Source organism: Lates calcarifer, unplaced genomic scaffold (genome assembly GCF_001640805.2).
Source record: "Lates calcarifer isolate ASB-BC8 unplaced genomic scaffold, TLL_Latcal_v3 scaffold_53_113, whole genome shotgun sequence".
In the NCBI taxonomy this organism is placed as follows: domain Eukaryota; kingdom Metazoa; phylum Chordata; class Actinopteri; family Centropomidae; genus Lates; species Lates calcarifer.
In genome coordinates, this window is record NW_026118165.1 from 47169 (window position 1) to 71800 (window position 24632).

General features: G+C 39.0%; 1 protein-coding gene across 5 annotated transcripts; it reads left to right on the forward strand.

Moving 5' to 3' along the window:
- Positions 1-716: 716 nt before the first annotated feature.
- On the forward strand, positions 717-22453 carry csnk1db (casein kinase 1, delta b). 5 transcript variants are annotated; one of them, XM_018674366.2, is made up of 10 exons: positions 717-1214; positions 4690-4800; positions 10190-10338; positions 10943-11171; positions 11303-11473; positions 11609-11757; positions 13768-13936; positions 14255-14394; positions 14884-14954; positions 20859-22453. In XM_018674366.2, exons 1-9 carry the CDS (start codon positions 1139-1141, stop codon positions 14914-14916), a joined length of 1227 nt encoding a protein of 408 aa, XP_018529882.1. In that variant the 5' UTR covers positions 717-1138; the 3' UTR covers positions 14917-14954; positions 20859-22453. The 5 variants fall into 5 exon arrangements, with proteins under 5 accessions (XP_018529882.1, XP_018529879.1, XP_018529881.1 ...); XM_018674363.2 differs by having other exon boundaries at positions 14889-14954; XM_018674365.2 differs by lacking the exon at positions 20859-22453 and adding an exon at positions 15903-16552 and having other exon boundaries at positions 14889-14954.
- The last annotated feature ends 2179 nt before the right edge of the window (positions 22454-24632 follow it).

A 24632-nucleotide genomic window follows, 5' to 3' on the forward strand; every position in this document is an offset into this window, starting at 1 on the left:
CAATCTGTAGACCAACAGGTCTGCCACGTGAGCTACCTTAGCTCTATGTTGATTGGCCCACATGCAACCAATGAAAAGAAATCTATGGGACCAAGCCATATGCAGCCAATCAGAAAAATCGGAACTCAAATTAGTGGGCGTGGCTACAGGGATGGCGCTATATGAGTATGAGTAAGACATCCTGTGTTTATCTATTGCTCCTCTTTGGCTTTTAATGTTAGTATGAGCAGAATTCTGGCAGTTAAAAGGGAAATGATAAGGTGCTAGCTCTTTTGACCTGATGGCTGTTAAAACATTAGGTACTTTAGCTGCTGGTTAATACATCTCTCTAATCATTATTCATACTGTATGAATAATGAAAAATGTTGATTCTTATTATATTCTTTCCAGTGGACTAAATTTACACATTAGTATGCCTGGCTGATAAAAGAATCAGCCACAAATTAAACTTTCTTTTGTCTTCCTCAACAAAGGACTTTCACTACTTGGTGTTACTACTAGGTAGGAGAATGCTAATGTTGTTGGAGCCACAATGTTAAATAGCAGACTATTGTACAGATCTTTAATAACGTGAATTGTGTGGTGTAACTTTCAGTAAATAACGTTTTTTAAATTACCGACTTTTAATTTGACATACACTTCCATACACTGATTCAGGGTTTTTTTTTTTCCCCAGATTTGCATGTTGTTGCTAGGGGAAGTTACGTCATCAGTGAATAAAATTTTCACGGTGGAGGAGAGATATCAACAGTGGAATGTAACCGCGCACGAACAGGGGCAGAGTCTGTCAGCAAAATCCGTCTCCATCCTTATGTTTTAGCCAATAATGACTCCCCAGATACGGAGAGCATAAACTACGCGTTTCACACTACCGGATGATATCGATATTACAGCTCTTCGTTCCTCAGACAGATAAAAAAGGGATGGTGAAATTTGGATTGTCAAAGAAAGAACTGGGATTTTGGGGGGGTGGGGGGGAGAGAGATTGTGAATTAAGGGGGTTGTAAACCAATCAAAGACGGTGGAACATTTGCCGACGTACCGTTGACAAAAGGCTTAAAGCTAAACATTTAGGACAAGCAACGTTACTTACTCAGCCAGAAACGAAGCAAGAAACATAACGTTAGCTAATAGCGAAATGGAGCTAAGAGTGGGGAACCGGTACAGGCTGGGCAGAAAAATCGGAAGTGGATCTTTTGGGGACATTTATTTAGGTGAGTAAAATGTATCTTCATTGTGCTCGTACGTTCACCAAGCAGACGATGTCCCGTTGATACCTACCTTAATAAGCAATCTCTAAGATTTTTACCCCGTCTAAGTTACATTAGGTTCACGCCATTCTCCTATTAATGTCAGTTTACGTCACTGCTAAGCTAGCTATGACTTACCTCTGTCTTGCTAAGTTTACTGCTGTAAGTAAGCGAGGTGATTTGCGTTGATATGCTTTACATGGTTACGAGCATTGCACGCATGTTGTAAAATGCAGGTAAGACAGCAGGCGTGTTTAACTGTCATTGTGTTCCGTAAAATCAGTAAAAACTGTAAACTGCTGGTCTGGATTATGTTTTACAAAAATACAGCTCCCCTTAGTATTAGCTGGCAATTTAGGATGGTATTAATTTCCACAAACTGAAACACTTGTACTAATTTGCTTGTATTTCGTATGGCTACCTCGGTGGAATACGCTGGTTATGTCATTACCACATTATATTATTTTGTTACCACAGTCGCCTAATTAAGGTAATAGTGACAATTTTCTGATATGACTGACATTGATGAGTGATAACAATATGAAACATTTAAAATGTAGCTTGAATGTTGCATTGCTCTTAAGCTTGAGCTTGAGAATCCCACACTTCTCATTTCAGAGCTGTTTTTATAGAGATTGAATTTACCTGGGATGTTCTGGCTTCTATTCTTTGTTTTGTTGTAATTTCATTTAAATCTTGACTTCTGTAAACTAATCATACATACAGTCTACCATTCCTAATATCAGTATGAGACCAGCATGACAAAGCATACACACAGCAACATGTAGAGCACATTTCAGAGCTCTGGACTATTTTTTCCACTACGAGCACTGGTACTCCTTACTGAAAATTGTAGGAACACCAGCCCAAAAGTTAGGAGAACTACTTAAATTGACATTCAACACAACAAATTTGTATCTTTTTCCAACCTAAGTGTATTACTCATAAATGTTTTGGTAGAAAAGAGAATTTACAGAAATAACAATTCACTGTTTTATTTTAAAAGAAAAAGTTTTTTTTTTTAATTTAAATGAATGATTTAAGATGCTGACAAAATGAATTAATCCTTCACATTTTTCATTGAGGTCATGTTAAACATGCCAAAAAAGCTGGAAATACTGCTTTCCTTAATATATGTTGAACAGCTAGTTTAATAAAGTTCTTACTGGCCTATTATTTGTTAGAGTAATTCAATTCAATTCAGTTTTATTTATATAGTGCCGAATCAAAACAAAGGAGGTGGGAGGAGGTGATGCAGATTCTATAAAAAGAAAAATATAAATTGGTATCAGTAATACAATGAGAGCTGCTGTCGCCAACTTGAGATATCTTCACTTTTACGTGGTTCACTTTGTCCACAGCAGCGGCAACTCTGCTCAGCTCAGGTGATCATTCTGTGCTTGTGTGTTGCACATGCACCAAAAATGCCGCCTCGCCCCAGGCAGAGATGACAAACAGCGCAGCCATAAATGATAAAACTGAAAACAAACATCATGTGGACCTGACCCAAGAATGGGGGGTGTATTTGCAAGTCGCATTGAAAATTAGTTGCACTGTCTCCAAAAATGGCTCTCGGGCCAGTTAAAATATTGACACAAAAACAAGCTGAATTTGACATTATTTTTGTGCAACCATCTCTGTTTTTTACCACTGCCACATCAACATTTCATAAGCCTGTGCCTGTGCATTATAGTTGAAAGGCAGCCACCATCTGTTGCGAACGCCAGCATGAGCGCATTAACTGCACTACGCAGGTCAATGTCACCATACACAGACAAGTAGGTGCAGCTAGGTGTCGCAACAAGGTGCTCACACAGTGTAGGAATGGTTTGTTGTTTTTTTCTGATGTGTACATTAATCTGGAGATTGACACTATGTTAACACAATTTTAGTGCAAGACTGGCTAACAGTTTACTAACCATACTGTCTGCTGACAATGGTAGGCAAGCAGAAAGTGCATAATAATAATTGACTTTTGTAATTGTACTTTTGTATGAGATATTTTACAGTTATTACAGAAATTCTTCGATGCCATCAAGTATCAAAAGATGCTTTGTCTTTCAGTGACAAGGTTTGGTACCTAGGAGTTAATCACATGATCAAGATCTGAAAATGTTGCAGACTTTTGATGGTCGACTGTAACTTTACACGCGGTAGAGGCATGCAGGAAAAATACTTTAATGGTTACACCCACAGACGGGGTTCACATGTATCTATGTTGTTAACTACATTGTGTGTGTGTTGCCCAGCTCTACTGCACTGTCTTAGGTCCCCAGCAATATACACCCACCAGGTGAATGGTAGATCGGATAAACCGTTCTCAAGATAAGTGAAGGACAGACAGTTAGAATAAACAAATGTAAATGCTCTTTTGTTACACAAATAGTCAAGCTTGTGAGCCTCCCCACTTGTGACTTGATTATGAGCCCACAAGCGCCATGATTACACCTCATGGACAGTGCACATTTACCTCTGTCTGCATACAGTGTCTCCCGTCCCATCCTTCAGTATGTTTGAGTGTGAATGCTCGTCAGTGTCAATGTTTATGATGTTAAAAAGTCATATTGCCAGTGTTTTGACAGACAATACAATTGTGATATCAATCACAATTTCAGTAGGAATTTGGCCATATTGCAGTTAAAAAAAATTCAATCAATTACACATCCACTGTAAGTTAATGGTTATGTGATATGCATTTTCAGGCACAATAGTATGGACCAACGACTATATGGTATGGACAGATTATTTCTTATAAGTAGCTAAAACATACACAGCTGCAATTTTGTCCTGTCATCAGGATTTTAGTGACAGGTGTTCAGTAACCCTCTGATGAAATGTTTCTGAAAAGGAACAGTATCAGGCCACTGTCACGGCTCTGCTGCTTCTCCGACCTCTCATGTTTGGGGCAAGGCTGCATACTCAGTGCATGTGCTACACATAATATAAATAAAAAATTAAAGGGACAATAAGAACTTTATCCAACCACCTCTCACCACAGAGTGCTGATTAAGCTACATTAGCATGATGTTACAAAGAAACTTGTGTAAACAGGGCCTAAGTCTCATTTTTACCAGTGTTACTTTGTATGGCACAGGCTGCTCACAGAAATGTGAAGGATTACTCAGGACATAGTGCACACTTCGTCAGTGAGCATATTTAGACTTTCTTCCTGTGTGTGTGTGTGTGTGTGTATATATGTATATATATATATATATATATATATATATATATATCGTATTTTGGGTTAGCACAGTCTTTCATAGTATCAGTCACACTGTTGCCTTTCATGTGCTAATTTTAAAGCCAGGCCTTAATATCAGCCTATTTTAAGCTGTCTGTGTAGCTGGGTCCTACTAGGTTAGTAAGTGGGATTTTTTTTGTGGTTGGGTGAACAGAACCCCTACAGTTACCATGTCTATTATCATTTGTCCTTTTTTAGGCACAGATATTTCGGTGGGTGAGGAGGTTGCAATTAAGTTGGAATGTGTGAAGACCAAACACCCCCAGCTCCACATCGAGAGTAAGATCTACAAGATGATGCAAGGAGGAGGTGATGTATCAGCTCACATGCTGGAATCCTCATCTCTTGTTGGACTTCTGTTCTCCATTTCCTAACACTTCCAGCTGCTACATTGAATCAACTCACAGCTTTAAATAAAATGGGATCCTGAATCCACACAATCCATAATTTGCACACAACTGCAAATTCTGTTATTCTTAAAGCAACTTGTTATTGTTACAACCCAATTGCATTTCAAGCGAAATAGTCTGCAGCTAATGGTAAAACAGGGAGGAAAGTTTATCAGGGTTGTTGTTTACCAGTTGTGTAGTTCAGGGTACCTGTGGGATCTTAAAAGTATTTTTTTTTAAAAAACAACTTATTTAATATTCTCAAAGGGATAGAACATAATTTTCAAAACACTGAAATTTGTTTATAAAGGTCTTTAATTTTTCTCTTTTCATTATGGAAGACCAAATAAATACCACAACCCCATAAATAACAAAACAAAATGTTGATTGTTTTGTGTGTGTGTGCGTGCGTGCGTGTGTGTGTGAGAAAATATCTCACACCTTTCTACTAATGAACTTATGTTAGCTCTTTGCCTCAGAATGGGCAAGTGTTGTTTAAACCCCAAGTGGTAGCAGAATCCAAAATATGAGTGGTTTAAACCCATCCCAGGCAATGACTGTGAGGACCAAAGCTGCTTGTGCTGAAAATCTTCAACCTCGGGACAATGGCTTATGGCTTTCAACTCCCATATGAAGAGTGTGAAATAGGGCAAACCAATTTATCAAATTTTAACTGAAATCACGATTGGAGCAAATGTGATTTCCAAACAACAAAGGCTGTGATTATTTTTACAACAAAATGTCAGTGGATGAGATGTTACACTTTTAACTCCGTCACAGTTCACACACACAGCACTGCAGGAGCAACAGAACGACAGGCTATAAACTTTACAACCAGATCTTGTCTTAAAATGACCAAACCACAAAACTAACTGTGGAGTTACTTGATGAAAACTGGCGGCTGAGCAACAGCCCAATGCAGGCAATGTGACTTACTCTGAAGCTGAAACTATTGGTGTTATGATGAGTTAAAGCCAACTGACGGTGTCAGCAGGCCAGCAAGAGAAGTAATTGAGCTATGACTAAGACACCAACTCTGTCTCTGCAGTATTTATGCTATATACATTCTCTTGTGGCGGCCTGCTGCTGGAAAATTATTGCTACTGCTGCAATATTACAAAGTTGCAAAATACCTGGTTGAGCTGAGAAGGAGAATGAGAAAGAAGAGAAAAGAGGATGAGAATGAACTAGCTAACAATGTCAGATTTGTATTTGTATTTTCTACCGGGACAAGTTTTTATCGGCTGTGTCTATCTCTACTGGCTCTCTGTGTGCCTGTCCATCCCGCCATTCCCCTTCAGTGTATCAGCAGAAAAATCACCACTGGCAGCAACGTGAGTAATGTAGAGTCACTGCAAAGAAGCAAGCGAACATAATGCTACCCTTTGTTTTGTTAATAAACAAATACATTTTGGATTTGTATATTTTCATTCTCATCCTTGGATTACCACATAAAGCAGTTAATTTTTTAATGATCTCTTATATTGTAATGCCTCATCACGTTTTACATGTATATAGTGAATCCTGGACGGAAGCTTGACTTTCAGAAACTTTATTGCAAATCTAATTGCAGTATCTGTCAGAAAAATAGCAATCAGATATTTTCCCAAAAATCATTCAGCCCTAGTGTGAAACACGTTAAATGTACTATGGCCCGCCATAGATGCAATATGCTACCATATGATAGAACTTTTTTATTACTTAGACAGTATAAATACAAATGAAAAGTAAAGTGGGTAAAGAGTAAATGCAAGAACCAGTACCTAGACAATAGACACATGTAAGAGAATAAAAATAAATTAAAATGGAAATGGAAAGTAGTATTGACAGTAAGTGAACATAATATTGCAAATGGTCATTCTGTATTAAGTAGTCAAAAATAATAGTGCACATACAATAGTTCTATGCACAGCAAAGTTCCCCACCAACAACAGCATATAAAGTCAGCGCTAGCAGTACTGAAGAAATTGCATTGTCTGTAGTGCAGCCTGTGAACCTGCAAGGTTATTGTGGTTCCACGTAATAATAATCTACAAAAACAATATTCCTCGCAACTTCGTTGCCAGGGACTTCATTTTCAGTTGCCAATAGGTGAGACTACGACCAAAAATTGGCACATAGATGCATTCAGGTCTGAGCGCTCATCCTACATGTGAAGTTTGAGGCAGATCAGGCAATGTTTTCACTGCTGTCAGTAGGTGGCGCTGTGACTGAAAACTGTCACGTAGATGCATTCTTATACATGTAAAGTGTGGGGCAGATTTGACAGTGCATTTGAGAGTTACAACAACTTCTTGTTTCATGGTGAAGCATTGAAACTCGCCAGGGCACCACAACACAGGCGTCCTATGAACACTTAGATGTCACAATAAAGCACCGTTATGATCTTAATACTTGTCTTATAATATTTGAAGTGAATCAGATCAACACACTTGGATGAAACATTATTTCCTGTTGCCAATAGATGGCGCTATGACTATACCTTAATACAGATGTTTAGATGTCTTCAGGCCATGACACTTATCACACATGAAGTTTTGGGCAGATTGGTCGCCGCATATTACATATGTGTACCTAATTTTGTCCACCTAGGACAAAATAAGCCCAATGGCAAAGGGTTTTTGAAAAATTCTGGGGGGCGCTATAGAGTCATTTTGGCATGCCCTTGAGCAAGACCCATGCAGATGTCCTCAGGGTGAGATTCTGATCAAACATATCAAGTTTAGGCCAGATAAATACATCGTATATCTGAGTTACCACTCCATTTAAAGGAAACCTTAAAGGGAACCTTACAATTTTCACATTGAGGCATCATGAAGGTGTTAAGGCTTTCCTGACCAATTTGAAGTGGATATGATCAGCCTGCTAGTAACAGTAGGTCAGAGTATAAAATAAGTAATTTCCTGTTTCCAGTAGGTGGCGCTATAACTTAATATGAATATTGACATGTGGGTGTGTTCAGGCCAGGATCATTATCAAACCTCTGAAATTTGGGGCAGATTGGACAAAGTTACAGCAGCTTAAATGCAAGTTCCTGTCATGGCGAGACATGGCCATGTCCTTTGACATCTAAACAATCTTTTAATAACTTTTAATCACAAACTTATCAAGAATATCGTGACCAAGTTTGAGGTCGATATGATAAAATCTGCAGGAGGAGTTCAATCAAATACAATGTATGAATGGAATTAAAATGAAATTTTGAAATTAAAAATGGCTGACTTCCTGTTGGTTTGAGGCCATGACATCAAGAGACTTTTTTGTACATCGTGCCCATGCATGCGAACCCTATCAGATGTCAATTTTCGCCAGTGTTTTTGGTGAGCATGTTTAGGCACTCAAAAATGCGATTTTAGCATAATAAGAATAATAATAATTATCAGAGCAATTACAGTAGGGCCTTCACACGCTTTGTGCTCGGGCTCCAATAATCCAAGCATTTCCAATAGGACCTTTGCAAGCTTCGTTGCTCAGGCAATAATAAGATCCCTTCTGACTTTCCATTATTAGAGCCTGAGCAACGAAAGTTGCCAGGGCAACAATGGAAAGTCAGCGAGGTCATTGCTCTCATCATTGTGGACTCACTACATTTTTTGTTAAACAAAAGGTCAGTCATTGTTGATTTCCAGCGTTAGTTTTCATTCTTTGATCGCAGTTTTGAGGCCTTTAGGGCAAAAAGCGCAAAAGTCAAAAAGCGCAAAAAGTCACAAAACACACACACGTTTAAACACTTAAGCACTTGATATCACAATTGGCCACGGGCATGCTACGGCAGCTCTCGAGCACCCCCTAATTCAGCACTTTTCTGGTGGCAGTCAATCTTCGACACTCATGAAACTTGACAATTATGTTATTAGTTATTACTCTATGATGTATGAAATTTCTAATGTGGGTCTCGGGTGTGGGTGTAGCAAAATGGCTCAAAAGCGCCCCCTAGAAATTTTCAATGAAGTAGCCACCGTGTACGTTTTACTCAGGTGTACGAAATTTGGCAGGCACATGTAACACCCCAAGACGTACAGAAAAGCCTCTTGGAGCCATATCCTAGATCCAACAGGAAGTTGGCTATTTTGAATTTAGTATGCAACTTTGGCACCAAATTTCGTACCAAAACGTACTTCTCCTAGAGATTTGATCCGATTGACTTCAAATTTGGTAGGTGACTTCTAAAGACCTTTGTGGTGTTGGGGGTGTGGGGTTGTCTTTATTGAAAATGAAATTCCACTTTAAAGATATCAAAATTTTTCTTGCAGTTATTCTCTATACACTACAGTTCAAAAATTGATGCAGTTTTAGCAGTAATATAAGGCAATATTTTTCCCCCTGAAACGTAGATGTAAAGTTGCCGTTGGCTTATCTATACAATCATGCTTCCATTCTTTACAACAGATGTTCTTTTTTGGTGGAGCAAGTACTAGTGTAACTATGGTATTTTGTGTTGCGTTGTGGGCTGTTTTTAGCCGTATCATGTAGCTAGGTTAGCAAATGTTTTAGGTCAGCGAGTGAATGTTTCTGAACTTAAAACTGTTGGTTAGTTCAGTTGAACCTGCAGGAGTTTGTGAAGCTACTGTAACATGTTCTGATGTCACAGACGAAGTACATTCATAATAGCTGAGAGTTACAGCTGTCACAGATGATGAGCTCTGCAAAATATTAACTGTCAGAGAAAATAACTATGCAAGAGGAATAAGAGTGAGCAAGGGATCGACCCACTACAGTCACTCACTCAGCTGTTTAGTGGTCAGTGGGAAAGCGAGTGGTCTACAGGCGTTGGGCTGAAGGCAGCCAGATGCTTTCATTGTCAGAGGCTGTGGGAAGATGAGAAAGTTGCAGTTCAAATCTATTCACTTTAAATCTTGTTGTAACCAGTGTCAGTGTTAGTCACATCACAAAACATTTTTTAGCCTCTCGGTGCGTACTTCCATATTTTCTTAATCGCAATACGTCATGCCACGGTCCACTTCTACACCACTATACGTCGTTCAACCTGCATTAACCCCACAGCTGCCAGTCCCCCGATGGGCGCAGCTTTAATATTATTCATACTTTTGCAAGTGGTTTTAAAAAGGTCTTTAAAAGCCTTACATTTAAGTTGGAGAAATCTTTGGGTACCCTGTAGTTGTTTGTAGTCCTTCTTCTTCATGATCCCTTTATTTACAACCAGATCACTTCTTCACTTCACTTCTTACTTGTTTCAGGGGTTTTTTCCTTTGGCCTCATCTTTAGCAAGTGGAATATATCAGCAGGATATGTAGACCACATTTTTGTGTTCTTAGCATTTTAATTGCATTTACTCCATGTTGCTGCAGTGGGTATTCCAACAATAAAGTGGTGTGGAGCCGAAGGTGACTATAATGTGATGGTGATGGAGCTGCTGGGGCCCAGCCTGGAGGATCTCTTTAACTTTTGCTCTCGCAAGTTCAGCCTCAAAACAGTCCTCCTGCTCGCTGATCAAATGGTGAGACTTCCTACTCACTTCACACACACTCTTTACCTGCTGACTAGTGCCTGCATGCATTACACATTGTCCTTTCAGATTGTATCTCATCTTCTAACACTAATCCAGAGCTGCTGAAAATGAGAGCAGAAAGTGCTTTGGTATTTATATTGGCACATCACTGAGACTAACTATATGCAGTTCATGTGCTACTAGAATTTAGAATTTATCTGTTTCAGTATTGCAAAGAAAATTTTACTTAGAACTTAGACCACTATGTATGAATGAATGAATGATCAATCATTTCCATCATTGAGATTTTCCCACAGTGATTCTTAGAAAGTATTTCAGGGATAGCCTGTTTAGAGATGTTTACAGCTTCAAGATGTGTTGTTTTTTCTTGCGATTGTTGTCAAAAAAATAAAACCTTTAGCGTTGTGTTGTAATTGATGAAATATTATTAAGAAGTAGTTTGCTCCGATAAACATCATGGTCATCACGATTAGTTAGAAAACTCAATCTGCTTTTGTCCAGAGGTGAGTATACTGGTGTTAAGCTGGGTTTTGGCCATTGCTCTCAAATTATTTTTGTTTTTTTTTTTTGTTTTTTTCCTTCTCCACTACAGATCAGTCGCATTGAGTACATTCACTCCAAGAACTTCATCCACAGAGATGTGAAGCCTGATAACTTCTTGATGGGACTGGGCAAAAAGGGCAACCTGGTCTACATAATTGACTTTGGCCTAGCTAAAAAATATCGTGACGCTCGTACACACCAGCATATTCCCTACCGCGAGAATAAGAACCTGACTGGCACTGCACGTTATGCCTCAATCAACACACATCTTGGGATTGGTACAATATAGGCCTGCTTGACGTGAACACATTACTGCATTTGATAGTGAATTTGAAGTTGTATTTTGCAGTAATGACCAATTTTTCCTCTTCTCTTCATCCCACTCTTTGTCTGTTGTCTCCCTCTACAGAGCAGTCAAGGCGTGATGACCTGGAGTCCTTGGGCTATGTTCTTATGTATTTTAATCTGGGCTCACTGCCTTGGCAAGGCCTTAAGGCTGCTACCAAGAGGCAGAAGTACGAACGGATCAGTGAGAAGAAAATGTCCACCCCCATTGAGGTGCTTTGCAAGGGATATCCTTGTGAGTTCCAACTTCTTTTAGGCTTACTTCATTTTGAATTATCCTGAAATTGTTTCAGAATTCTCTATTGACCAATATTAAGCAAGAACAGTCACTCCCAGCAATTGAGAAATGTATTCTTCCTCTTTCTCGCAGCTGAGTTTGCAACCTACCTGAACTTTTGTCGCTCTCTACGCTTCGATGACAAGCCAGACTACTCATACCTACGGCAGCTCTTCAGGAACCTGTTTCACAGACAAGGCTTCTCCTATGACTATGTATTTGACTGGAACATGCTTAAGTTTGTGAGTAGTATTCATAATGTCTGAACTGTGTATGGGGTTGAAGCATCAGCTACAGTAGGACAAGACAAAACCTGATATTTTTAGATTAAAATTATTTTTCCACGAGTTTTGCATTTGATGAAGTATCATCTTGTATTCATGTGATTTTCCTTTTCCCTCAAGCTTTTATCTTTTTTATGGTGGAAAAGTCCTTGAAAAAGCATTTAAGCAGGGAAGATGGACTGTTGAGTAAACCTTCTTACATACTTGTAATTATGATAATTATGATTATTATGATTATGTCTGACTGACTAAAGAAAAGAAATACCTGCTATAAATTAATAAGCATCTTTACTAGTAAACCATGTTTTTTTAGCCCTGCTAGTGACAAGGCTCTAGGGATGTTGCTCTGTCCCACCACTGTAGCCCACACTGACTTATCTTAATAACTATTTGATAAGTTGGCATGAAAGTGGGTACAGATATTTTGACCAGTATATTAATCCTACTTAACTTGGTGATCCCTTGGCTTTTCTTATGGTGCTGTCATCAAGTCAAAGTTTTCACTTATCCAGAAAAAGGTCTCAACATTCACTTGATGGATTGAACTTGAATTTGTGGAGCATGGCGTTAGCTAGTTCTTTCTACCATTTTCATTTTCTCTTCTTTCTCTCTCAAGCTTATATTTTGTAACTTTATAGTATCGCAGCGGCTGCAATAATTTTTCTGCAGACATAAAGTTGGTGTCTTGTTCATAGCTCAGTCATCTCTTTCGCCAGGCTGCTGACACTGTCAGCCAGTTTTAACTCTTAATAACACCAGTAGTTCCCGCTTCAGCTGTGTCTGCGACGGGCATGAAGTTCTCAGCAAGTAGAACTCACCTGACACTGGAGTGGAGAGAATCTGAGCTAGTCACACTGCTTACATCGTGCTGTTGCTCTACCTATCTGTTTTCATCAAATATCTAACTCCACAGTTAGTTTTTTGGTTTGGTCATTTTAAGGTAAGATTTAGTTGTAAAGCTTACAGCCTTTCGCTCTGTTGCTCCTGCAGTGTTGTGTGTGTACTGTTGGAAAAGTTGGAGAAACTTCCCAACTGATGCATCGAATAGTTGACTATAGGGGGCAGCCCTAAAGTTGACTTTATGGTATCGTCACATCTCACTTAGGAGTAAAAAGGAACTTTTAAGCTTGATCTATATTTATTTATATAGACGTCGACTGATATGTGTATGTGTGTGCGTGTGTATGTATGTGTGTGTGTGTGTGTGTGTGTGTGTGTATATATATATATATATATCAGTTGAAGATTTTTTTTCCCATATGTATGCAGTGCCATTGGAAGGTTTGCATTTGTGGGTTTTACTTACTTTATTTAACTATTGATTGGACTGCTTTGATTTGACCTTCAGGTCCCCCTTGTTGAAGAAAACTCTCAAAGTTTGCTGTAATGCTGATGATTTATTAGTATTCCAGAATATGGTGAATCTACTGATGCACAGAAAGACAGAAAACTGACCCAGAGTGAAGGGCAGGGGGGCAGCTATACCATGGGTACAGGGTGGTGATCAGACAGTATGCAAATGCAAGGTGAGCAATGCTTACAGGAGTGATGAAGACACTTGTAAGGTGTGACAGAATCAACATTGGAAGGTGTGATAAACACAAGGACAAGGAAGGGGCCTTGCATTTTAACATACAGTTGCTAGTAGTGGTTTCAGGCCTTATTCAATTATCATGTCTTTACCAAGCCAAGATGTGTATTTTCTTCCTCACCCTCTGGATGAATTGTAACAATTGTGATCCTCTTACCTTTTCTCACCATCATGAGGTCTAAGTTGTGCAATACTTTAGAAATTAGACATAAACCCTGTAAAGCTAAAAGCCTCAACTTTGTGTGTAGTGCTAAGTAGCAATGCACATCAGCATGATAATGTTTCAGATATAGCCTTACAGAGCTCTATTGTGGCTGTAGACTATTCTTGTTCTGCTAGTCATGTTTTTGTTGGCTGTTTGCTATTGTTCTACACAGGGAGCCAACCGTGCAGCAGAGGAAGCAGAGAGAGAGCGCCGGGACAGGGAGGAGAGGCTGAGGCATGGCAGAAACCCAGGGGCTAGGGGAATACCTGCCGTATCAGGAAGACCGAGAGGAGCCCAGGATGGAGCCCCGCCTGCCCCACTAACACCCACCTCGCATACAGGTTAGTTCACTCAATATCAAAATCAGATGCCTCAAGTTTCCTGATTTCAGTTATCATTTTGCACCGTAATTAAATATAGTCAATACAAATGTAAACTAAATATGTAACTGTTTTTTTATGATAACATTAATAGAGTCTGGCTTATTTTGTTCCTTAAACACACAATAAGATGTGGTGGCACTTGAATCCAAAGTAGCCAATACTATTCGTATACAGTCGGAATGCAAATTGGGAAGTGCTTATGAATTCTATCATCCTATCCCTTCCCACACAATTAGATAATGCTGATGATCTTTGTTTTTTGTCTCTGATCTTCAGCAAACACATCCCCTCGACAAATGTCTGGTATGGAGCGTGAACGAAAGGTCAGCATGCGACTGCACCGTGGCGCTCCTGTCAACGTATCATCCTCAGACCTAACAGGACGGCAGGACACTTCACGCATGTCCACCTCACAGGTACAAGGCACCTTTGAGACACATCTGTGTTCATCTTATACTGTCTCCAAGCCTGCTTCCATGGGCAGAAACTAGAAACTCTGACTCACTATAGATAATTCCACCTCACCCTAGGTTAGGCTTGCAGCAGAGGCTCTCCCCTGAACACATAAAAGGCTTTATTGTTAACTAGTAGGAGGTAGAATTACATTTTAAAGTTCATCTTGCTACTTCATACGATCAATTAACATTAGTCTCTGATTACAAGAAAATTATGCTTGTGAAGTTTTGGTTAACGTGATTTACAAAAGACTAAGTGTAGAACTTCACACAGGACCCAGATCAAGACCCAGAGCAGTCCAGCTGTTTCAGCACATCAATCTCATGTCTCTTGTTAGAGAGAAGTGACATGCTGCTATTCAGCCGGATTTCTCCAGTTATGTGGTTCATGCAGCATGTGGGTTCTGACTTGACATATTGGGCCTTTTCTCTCCCTTCCCTGAACCTCAGAATAGCATTCCCTACGAGCATCACGCCAAGTAGACGCTCGCCACGTCCTTGTGTGACGGCGGCAACACTGGGTGAGTCCCGTTCCTAAAGCACCAGGGATGCATGCATCCTATCTCTAGTTCTACACTGGGCTGCATCGAAGTCTTGTGGTCAGTCCTGGTTCTAGCATGTCTTACGACCAGTCTAGCGTGCTATTTCATCTTAAGACAAATTCTCTAAATAGGTAAGGGGTACACAACAAAAGTATATGATGGGCATGGTGTTAGATCAGCAGTAGTAATAGTAATATAGGTAGGGTGAACACCACAGCACGTCAGTCAGTCAGTCACCAGTAAATTGGACATCTATCAAGAATAAATTGTCACATTCATTTCATGAGAAGAGGGAAAAATGTTTTATTCCAACTTTATGGGCAACAGTGTACTTGGCTGTTACTGATATCATAGCTGCATTTTACAAGCGTAACTCTCACTGAATAGTCAGGTACTATTTTCTTAGCAGGAGAGTGCAGTCCTCTTGAGAACTGGAGTTGATAATGCATCACAGTGCATCAGAGCCTAAGAATGCAACTCCCTCATTGCCTCCTCAAGATTGACATAATGCCCTTTTAATCTTCGCCTGTGGCTTGTTGCTTACAGTGTTGGTTTGATGCCTTAGGTCACTTCAATCAGATGACACCCTTATAGCTATAGTACCCAAAGGAAATTTACCAACTAATACCCCCAACCACCCCCCCACCCCTTTGCTTAATGCATTTCAGTGTTGTTTCACCTTCAGATTTCTACCTCTCTTGTCTTCCACACTAAACACTTGCATGATATGAAATAATTTGTGTACCAAGCCAGCATTGAGCTTTCTTGTGGCAATGGCTGAAAGAATGTCATCAGGTCAGAAAGGGTAGATTTTTTATAGAGGAAAATGGTTTAAAAACAGTTGGTCTAAAATCAGTCAAATCAGTCCATAGTTCCATGTCTTTTTATAACAGAATTCTCTAAGAAATTCTTTTTGTTCGCCCACAGATTGTGTTTCCTTGCTGTCCAACAGAGGAGTACATCCCATTATTGTACATTGATCTATTCTTGTTGCTGAAACAAATCACTGGCAGTAGGTCTGCCCACAACCACGAGTACAAAGATACCCAGTTGATCTGTCAAATTCAGCACTGAAGCCTCATACAAGGTTTTTTCCACAACAGGAACGTGATAGCCCGTAACTTAAGGAAGCCATTGTCATAGGTTCTGCTTTTGTTTTGAAGATTGTTTACATAGTGTGGCGAGTGTTCAGAATTATGATTAAGTAATATTTGGATTGTGTTGGTAGTTTCAGATTTATTCATTTGCATTACTGATCTATGTTTTCCACTTATTAAAAATAAGTAAAAATAAATCTCATTCACTTCCCTGCTGTTAGATCCAAGAGCACAGTTAACAGCAGGGTGTTGTTTTGGTGTGGTATTGGCATGGAGCAGAGAGAACTGGACCAGCAGCTGCTGGTGTGTTCTTGGGGTCAGCGACCTGATCCCAAGAGACACACCCAGCTCAAAGAGAGCTGGTCAGCATTGAGGAACCAGTCTCATCTCTTGTTTCTGATCCATTCAGTCAACTTCCTACTGCAGAGCACTTAAAATTCTTCATGTGTAAATAAAAAAGACAATCTATATCGGCACTGCTATTTCTGTTTTTGTTTGTTCAAGTAAAAGGCACATTTGCCTACCAAGCAGTATGTAAAAATGAAGACAAGTGTAGTGGTGACATGCAGTATACAACAAAACTCAGTACACCACTGGTCAATATCACTAATATGTTCGTAAATTTCCCACAAATGGGATAAATAAATTATATCTTATATTCATTACTTAGAAATTTTGTCCATTTAATACAGTTTTGATTGTAGCCAAAGGCCGCAAAGAAAGAAGGCAGTTAATTTGAAAAACAGACATGTACAGTTCTGTTCAAAATAATAGCAGTGTTTTTTAAAACGTGAGTAAAGCTCAAAATCCTTACAATATTTTTTATTTCCATTCATTGGGAACACTGCACATTATATTTTACATCAAAACATAAAGTAAAATGTTTCAATATTTTAATTACTTTACAGAAAATGAAGGAAAATATGATATTGGGCTGTTCAAAAAAAATAGCAGTGTCTGCATTTTTCGTTACAAACTCAAATATTTACTCAATAAACTGAAAAAAACGTTAAGATTTAGCTTCCTGTGAATCACTAAACTAATATTTAGTTGTATAACCACTGTTTTTGAGAACTGCTTCACATCTGTGCCGCATGGAGTCGACCAACTTCTGGCACCTGTAAACAAGTATCCTAGCCCAGGATGATTTGACAACCTTCCACAATTCCTCTGCATTTCTTGGTTTTGCCTCAGAAACAGCATTTTTGATGTCACCCCACAAGTTTTCTATTGGATTAAGGTCCAGGGATTGGGCTGGCCACTCCATAACCTTAATTTTGTTGGTCTGGAACCAAGATGCTGCTCGCTTACTGGTGTGTTTGGGGTCGTTGTCTTGTTGAAACACCCATTTCAAGGGCATTTCCTCTTCAGCTTAAGGCAGCATGACCTCTTCAAGTATTTTGATGTAAGCAAATTGATCCATGATCCCTGGTATGCGATAAATAGGCCCGACACCATAGTAAGAGAAACAGCCCCATATCATGATGCTTGCACCACCATGCTTCACGGTCTTCAGAGTGTACTCTGGCTTCAATTCAATGTTTGGGTGTTGTCTGACAAACTGTCTGCTGCCCTTGGACCCAAAAAGAACAATCTTACTTTCATCAGTCCACAAAATGTTTCTCCATTTCTCTTTAGGCCAGTTGATATGTTCTTTGGCAAATTGTATCCTCTTCAGCACATGTCTTTTTTTTAACAGTGGGACTTTGCAGGGGCTTCTTGCCGATAGATTAGCCTCACACAAGTGTCTTCTAATTGTCACAGTACTAACAGGTAACTTCAGACTGTCTTTGATTTCCCTGGAGCTGATCATTGGCCGAGTCTTTGCCATTCTGGCTATTGTTGGATCCATTCGAATGGTAGTCTTCCGTTTTCTTCTACGTCTCTCTGGTTTTGCTTTCCATTTTAAAGCATTGGAGATCATTTTAGCTGAGAAGCCTATCATCTTCCGCACTTCTTTATATGTTTTCCCCTCTCCAATCAACGTTTTAATTAAAGCACGCTGTTCCTCTGAACAATGTCTGGAACGACCCATCTTTCTCAGGTTTTCAGAGAGAATTTCATGTACAACATGTGCTGGCTTCATCCTTAAATAAGGGCCACCTGAATGACACCGGTTTCTTCACATAATGAATGACCTCACTGATTGAACTCCACACTGCTATTATTTTGAACATGCCCCTTTCAATTAATTATTCAATTACACAGACTCAGGAGCATGCATATTATGAATGTTGGGTCTGTTGGTTTCTCTGACTCTACTACACCTACTGGTAAATTATTTGCCATGTAATAATATAATTTCTACTAAAAACAGTGATTGATCTGGTTAGTCATGTTGGACTGCTATTATTTTGAACACAACTGTATCACTTAACTACAATGAAAAGTCCATGTAAAGAACCAACTGTAGCAAAGGTTAGTACACACTGTGTATGCCTGCCTTTATTCTTGACAGATTCAACCCTCTTGGGCATGGATGATCTTGATGATGATGGATCTTTGGAGGGTTTTTGTTGTTCTTCCTTTTGCTTTTAAATGCTCTAAGGTTGTTCTATTGATTCACGAGACATTATTTTTCACTTTTTCTTTTTTATAAACTTTTTTTTCCCAAAATGTTTTTTCTTTTCATCTTTTTTCTCCTCTACTACACCTTTAATGGGACATTGGTAGTATGTTTGGTGGTAGTTCTTCCTGTACCTCTTACCACTGCTGTACCAGCTTATGTCCAGTAGCTTACTGATGTTCTTGTACCCATTCCCATTTTTATGAAGTCTCATAATATGGGTTTTCACTTCAGGTACTTCATTAGCTTGTGGAGTCACATTGCATTAGATACAATCCAGGCCAAAACAGGTTATTTTATAAACTTGTTTAAACTGTTAGCCTTAATGGATATCACAGGTGTAATCAAATCTGTTGCAGTGATCACAGGAAAACTCACAGGTAAACTCATTTGTTTAAAATTGAGGTTGCACTTTGGGGCCTGTATTTTCAGTGTAATCTAAACATTTAATATTTCACAATTTTGAATAATTCAACATTTTAGTGATATTTCACTGGGGTGTACTCTGTTTGTTGTATACTGTATATCTGAGATACACTGGAAAACAAGGCAGAATGTTGAACCTAGATCTTATGCTGTTCTCAAAGGTTCAGGGAAATGGGAAGCTCCAGGTTATGGACTGCCCAACAAGTCCTCCAGCTGATACAACCATATTGGTTGTTTGTTCCTACATAAGTGTGACTGAGAGGATTGTTTCCTAAACTATTGCCTCTATCAGCGGGCAGGATGTATTGCACTTTGGCAGCATGCCCACCGTAAGCAACAGACGGAGCTTCAACCCCATGGTAACAATAATAAACATGCAACTAATAATATACTTTATTGAACGGCCTCTGTTTGGTTAGGTTTAGGCATCGCCTAGTGCTTGCTCATGGTGGGATCTGTTGGGTCTCTCTCTGTAATTAAAATAATCTAAAGAGTATGATCTAGACCTGCTCTATATGAAAAGTGCCCAGAGATTACTTTTGTTGTGATTTGGCACTATATAAATAAAATTGAATTGAACTGAATTGAATTGAATAACAAGAAACCTGGTTAGGTTTAGTTTAAAAAAAAATTACCTTGGTTGGGTTAGGAAAAGATTGTGGTTTTGGCTAAAATAGCTTAACAAAGAAACAATAACTGTGAGGTTCTAGGTGGGAACTGAACCCAGAGGTTCCACCCGAGGGTTCTGTGCTTGTTTGGCCCATCTGTCTGCCCCAACCACCTGCTAGCACAGAGTTTTTTGCCATTTATATTACATCTACCTAATAGATGTCATAGTTACTATGGCCACTAGATGTCGCTTAACAAGAAAACATTACTATGGGTCAAAATAAGGTGCTTGCACAAACAACGTGTGTGGTTGTTTTTTTACAGGAGGACTCTCTTGGACAGCCAAGACTCTGTTGTGGAAAAGAGCTTATATTAGATTCAGCTGATCATAAGAATACATTTGACATGAAGACTGATTTTTGTCCTCTATCATTTTTTGAGAAACAACAGTGAGCAATAATAATTTCAACATTCTTGTTACATTGCAATATGGTTTATAAATGAAAAAAATAAGATGACTTGAACAGTGACATCCATTCACATCTTATATATTGTAGATGTTGTTTGTAGAGGCCTGAGTGGTTTCTGACCTGTCATTGTGCTGTGCTGCAGTAATAATTGGTTACCCCATCACTGGCTATCTAGCTACATCATGTTTATCATATGTCTGCAGCTGTTTCGCAGCTCTACCACTAATCATTTTACTCCTTTACTTCCTTTACACAGTTTAGCAATTTTATACATTTTTGACATTTCCTGCCTGATACTGTAAGCCTTCTGAGAGTTTTTTCCCTACAGCACAACAGTATTACAACACTTTTTTCTATGAAATGTAATGACTATTTCTTCACCGTCCAGTTAGGACATCACTAAGAAGAAAAAATATTTTCCAAAGCAAAAAAGTACATATTATATATTGTTATTAGCATCATCAGTTTAGAAATTGTGCAGTTTTTTGCTAATGTAGCTCGTAAGGTGTTTTTAGTGATTTTGTGGCTTAATAAGTGTGCAGTTAGACTATGGATATATTAAAGGGCTCTATATCTGTATATATATATTTATCCAGAAGCAGTGACAGTACAGGGAAGCATGCATGTAAAGCTGAACGCACACAGTGATGTAGAACAGGTGTAGGGGTGTTGTTTGTTTTGACCATCCTGCTTTCCTGTCCTGTGTTTCTTCTAGATGGTGTCCGGTGCACTGCCTGCTGGTCTCCATCTTCTAGCTCCACGATGAGCTACCACAATGCAACCTGGCAGACCAAGCTCTGTTCACTCAGAAGCAATTTGACATACTAATACTACCATTACCACTATTAATAACTACTACAGCTACACTGGAAGCCAGCTTCTGACTCGGAACAAACTGCTTTGACTGACTGCACTAAGTAACGTTGCCTCCCTCAGAATATCGCACACCCACCCTCTCTGTCTTCCTCATCCTTTTTCCCCATTTCTGTGTCTGACCCTTCAAAACATTTAAGCATGTCAGACCTCAGGACTGCTCTGTCCACTTTTTCAGGAGACATTTGTACAACCCTCTGCACTGCTTTCACCACCACCACGGCCACCAGATTTTGAATGGGTAGTGGTAAAAACGTGATAACCCAGCCATTTTTTCTAAGACACTGACTAGTTAATGCCACTGGTCCCTTCTTCTCCTCCTGTGGAAGCATTCTTTTCTTTTTTTGACCCTACATTTCCACTGTTAGTGATTGTGCTAATTCATACCTGAAAAACAGCTTTTCTTTCTTTATTGCAGTAAAGTATCAAGCTGAACCAGTTCTTCATTTTGTATATGTATGGGTAGTATTTGGCACGTGATGGGGTCTTCATTGGCATTTTGCAGTTTTCATTCCCTCATCCCAACAACCACCTTTCTTGTTTTTAATAATTACTGCCACAGTATCTCTCTTCAGTCAGTCTAGCCATTTGAATTCAATAAAAAGAAACCGCTTCTTTGCATGTTTGGTGGTAAGCCTTCAGGCACGTGGGGAGGTTTGAGTGCTAGTTGAACCCATGAACATACCAAAAATATGCTTTGGTATCTTGGTTTCAGGAGGTTGTGTGTTCATTCAGTAGTTGACAATATATTCTGTCTGTTCTCCTCCAGGCTCTGGTATACTGTCCAATGAACCCTGTTCCCTTTCCTGTGTTTTATACATATTATGTAGGGTACAAGGGTGTCAAATCACATAACCTGTCCATTCACTGTGTACAGGTATACATTTTAATTTTTCTTATTTGTATTATTTTGAAGCTGTGAAGTACTTGTAATACTGATGTGTAAATGATTTCTCATGTTTTATCTCCACTGATCTGTAAGAATAGGTATAAACACAGTCACGGCTCTCAGTATGAGAGGTTCAGTGATCCTATACCAGTGTTGCAAACTGCAACTTTTCCATGGGCATTGAAAATGCATTCTTTGTGTATCCTCTTAAATAAACATTTACTGAAGTTATCCTTCGTTGAGAATGCAGAGAGGAATGCTGACCTTCATCAGTTTAGGGTCATCATTTAGCCTCTCCAGCAGTGTTTTGCGGTTTTTATATTAAGCTCAACTCATCTGAAACTTCTGGCTGTGATGAACAGCTATGCCATGTTTGCCTGTTGTAATTCATTCATGTTGTTGCTCATTCTTTGAATAGTTTTTTGATTCTGTTCCTTGATTTCTTTGGTCAGCTGCTTTATTGAATTCTGTAAATAACCAGATCAGCATTTACGGTTTCATTTATATCTGTTTATGCACTTGCACTGTAAATAAATGAATTACTTATATCTTTAGTGTAACAACTTTATAGTTGTTGTGAATCAGTTTCTCTCGGAGATCTATCAGTGGATGTTAGAGGAGAACTTTAAGGGTGAAAAAACAACAGCATACAACCCCCTTACCCCTAACCTTTAACAGTAGCTAAAGGTTCTATAACTAAATCAAAAAGGAATGGTGACAGACGACAACCCTGCATCGTACCATGATGCATCGTACATCCATCTTGGTGGAATGTTTTTTCAGCATCTAAAGAGATTACAACCTCTGGTTGATGACTGGAATGGGATGAATATAATGATTAGGCAATGCATATTGTAGAAAGATTGTCTGCCTGGTATAAAGCCTGTTTGATCCAGGTATATTATTTTAGGGATCACTGTATCTAGGCGGTGCAGTGGTTAACACTGTCGCCTCACAGCAAGAAGGTTACTGGTTCGAGTTTGCATGTTCTCCCTGTGCCTGCATGGGATCTCTCCGGGTACTCCGGTTTCCTCCCACAGTCCAACGACATGCACATTAGGTAAACTGGTAACTCTAAATTGCCTGTAGATGTGAATACGAGTGTGAATGGTTGTTGGCCCTGCGATGGATTGGCGATCCGTACAAGGTGTACCCTGCCTCTTGCCCAATGACAATTGGGATAGGCTCCAGCCAACCTGCGACCCTTAACAGATAAGTGGTATAGATGATGGATGGATGTATCTAGGTGGTGAGATAGAACTTTTGTGGGAATTTTATAATAATAGCAGAGAGGAGGCTTATTGGTTGATATGAGCAACAGTCACAGGGGTCTTTACCTTTCTTAGGCAAAACCACTATGGTAGTTTGAGTCATTGTATAAGGTAGTTTTTGTGTAGACAGAATTTCTTCAAAAAGCTTACACAAGACAGAGGACAATTTAGACGAGAAGATCTTATTAAATTCTATTGGGAATCCATCTGGACCAGGTGTTTTACCATTTGGCATGGATTTTATAGCCTGTATTATTTCTTCAGATGATATTCTGCCATCCACAAGGTACTGGTCTTCCAAACTGATCTTTGGAATTTCTAGCTGTTCAAGAAAAGCATGAATCTCAAATGGGTTAACAGGAGCTTGTGGTGTGTAAAGATTTGTATATTTGTATAGAACCTTTTAAATTGCTCATTTATAGTTATTGAATGAGTAGCCATCTTAACCTGTGTTGTACGAATTTTGGTTATTATGTGGCTGGCAGACATTTGTCTAAGTTGATGAGATAACAGTCTGCCAGCCTTATCGCTATGTTCATAGTAGGTTTGCCTAGTTTTCAATAGAAGTCTTTCAGTTTGTTTGATTGATAAATTATTAAATTCAGCTTGTAATAGCAATTTTTCTTTAAACAAATTTGAATTCTGAGAAAGAGCATATTTATTGTCTAACTCTTGTATTTGTTAGGATAAATCAGCAAGACAATTAACCTCAAGGAAAAAGTAAATTTCATCTGCAAAAAAATCTTGAAATGGATCAAGATGCCACGTGTATTGGGATGCAATATTATCTGGGAAACCCATGTCTATATGGACAGGAGAGTTATGTCATAGTCACATAGTATCATAGCATTGTGATTTTGGATGTCTGCCTTTGGTGTCAGGTATAATTTTTGTTGAGACAAATTTAAACACTTTTCTTATTAATATGGCCGTGCTCTGGATCTGTCACCATACTCTGAGTGGTATATTTGTTCCAGCCGCTCCTTAATTTAGAGTGTTCATTGGATTGGAGATAAGTCTCCTGCAGAAATATTATTTCAGACCCCAAGATTTTTAAATGCGAGAAAATCCTGCTACGTTTTATGGGATGGTGTATCCCTTTAATATTCCAGTTTATCAAGCATGTAGAGCCAGAAGATGGTGTGTTAGGCCCCATCATATGTTAGATAACCTAAGTATGAATGGAGTCTCAGATGTGAAGAAGGAGAAAGAAAAGGGAAAGGGGAAAGAAAGAAAAAAAAAAACTTCCCAGGTCCCTGAACCTGTGCTGACCTCTCCAAACAGTGAGAGATCGTGCTGACACTCCTACCAAAAGTCAAACTAAGCACAAATGTGCACAGGATTAACTACAACTTTACCTGTTCGGCACAGCAGAGCAACATTTATAGAGAAAAAAAAGAAAATAAGTTATGTGCATATATAATAATAAGAATAATAAGAATAAGAATAATAATAG

Coding starts and splice junctions, on each gene's coding strand:
- csnk1db (XM_018674363.2), top strand. CDS start 1,139: ATGGAGCTAAGAGTGGGGAACCGGTACAGGCTGGGCAGAAAAATCGGA. Junction 11,758..13,767: donor ACTGGAACATGCTTAAGTTT/GTGAGTAGTATT, acceptor TGTTCTACACAG/GGAGCCAACCGTGCAGCAGA. Junction 13,937..14,254: donor AACACCCACCTCGCATACAG/GTTAGTTCACTC, acceptor TCTGATCTTCAG/CAAACACATCCCCTCGACAA.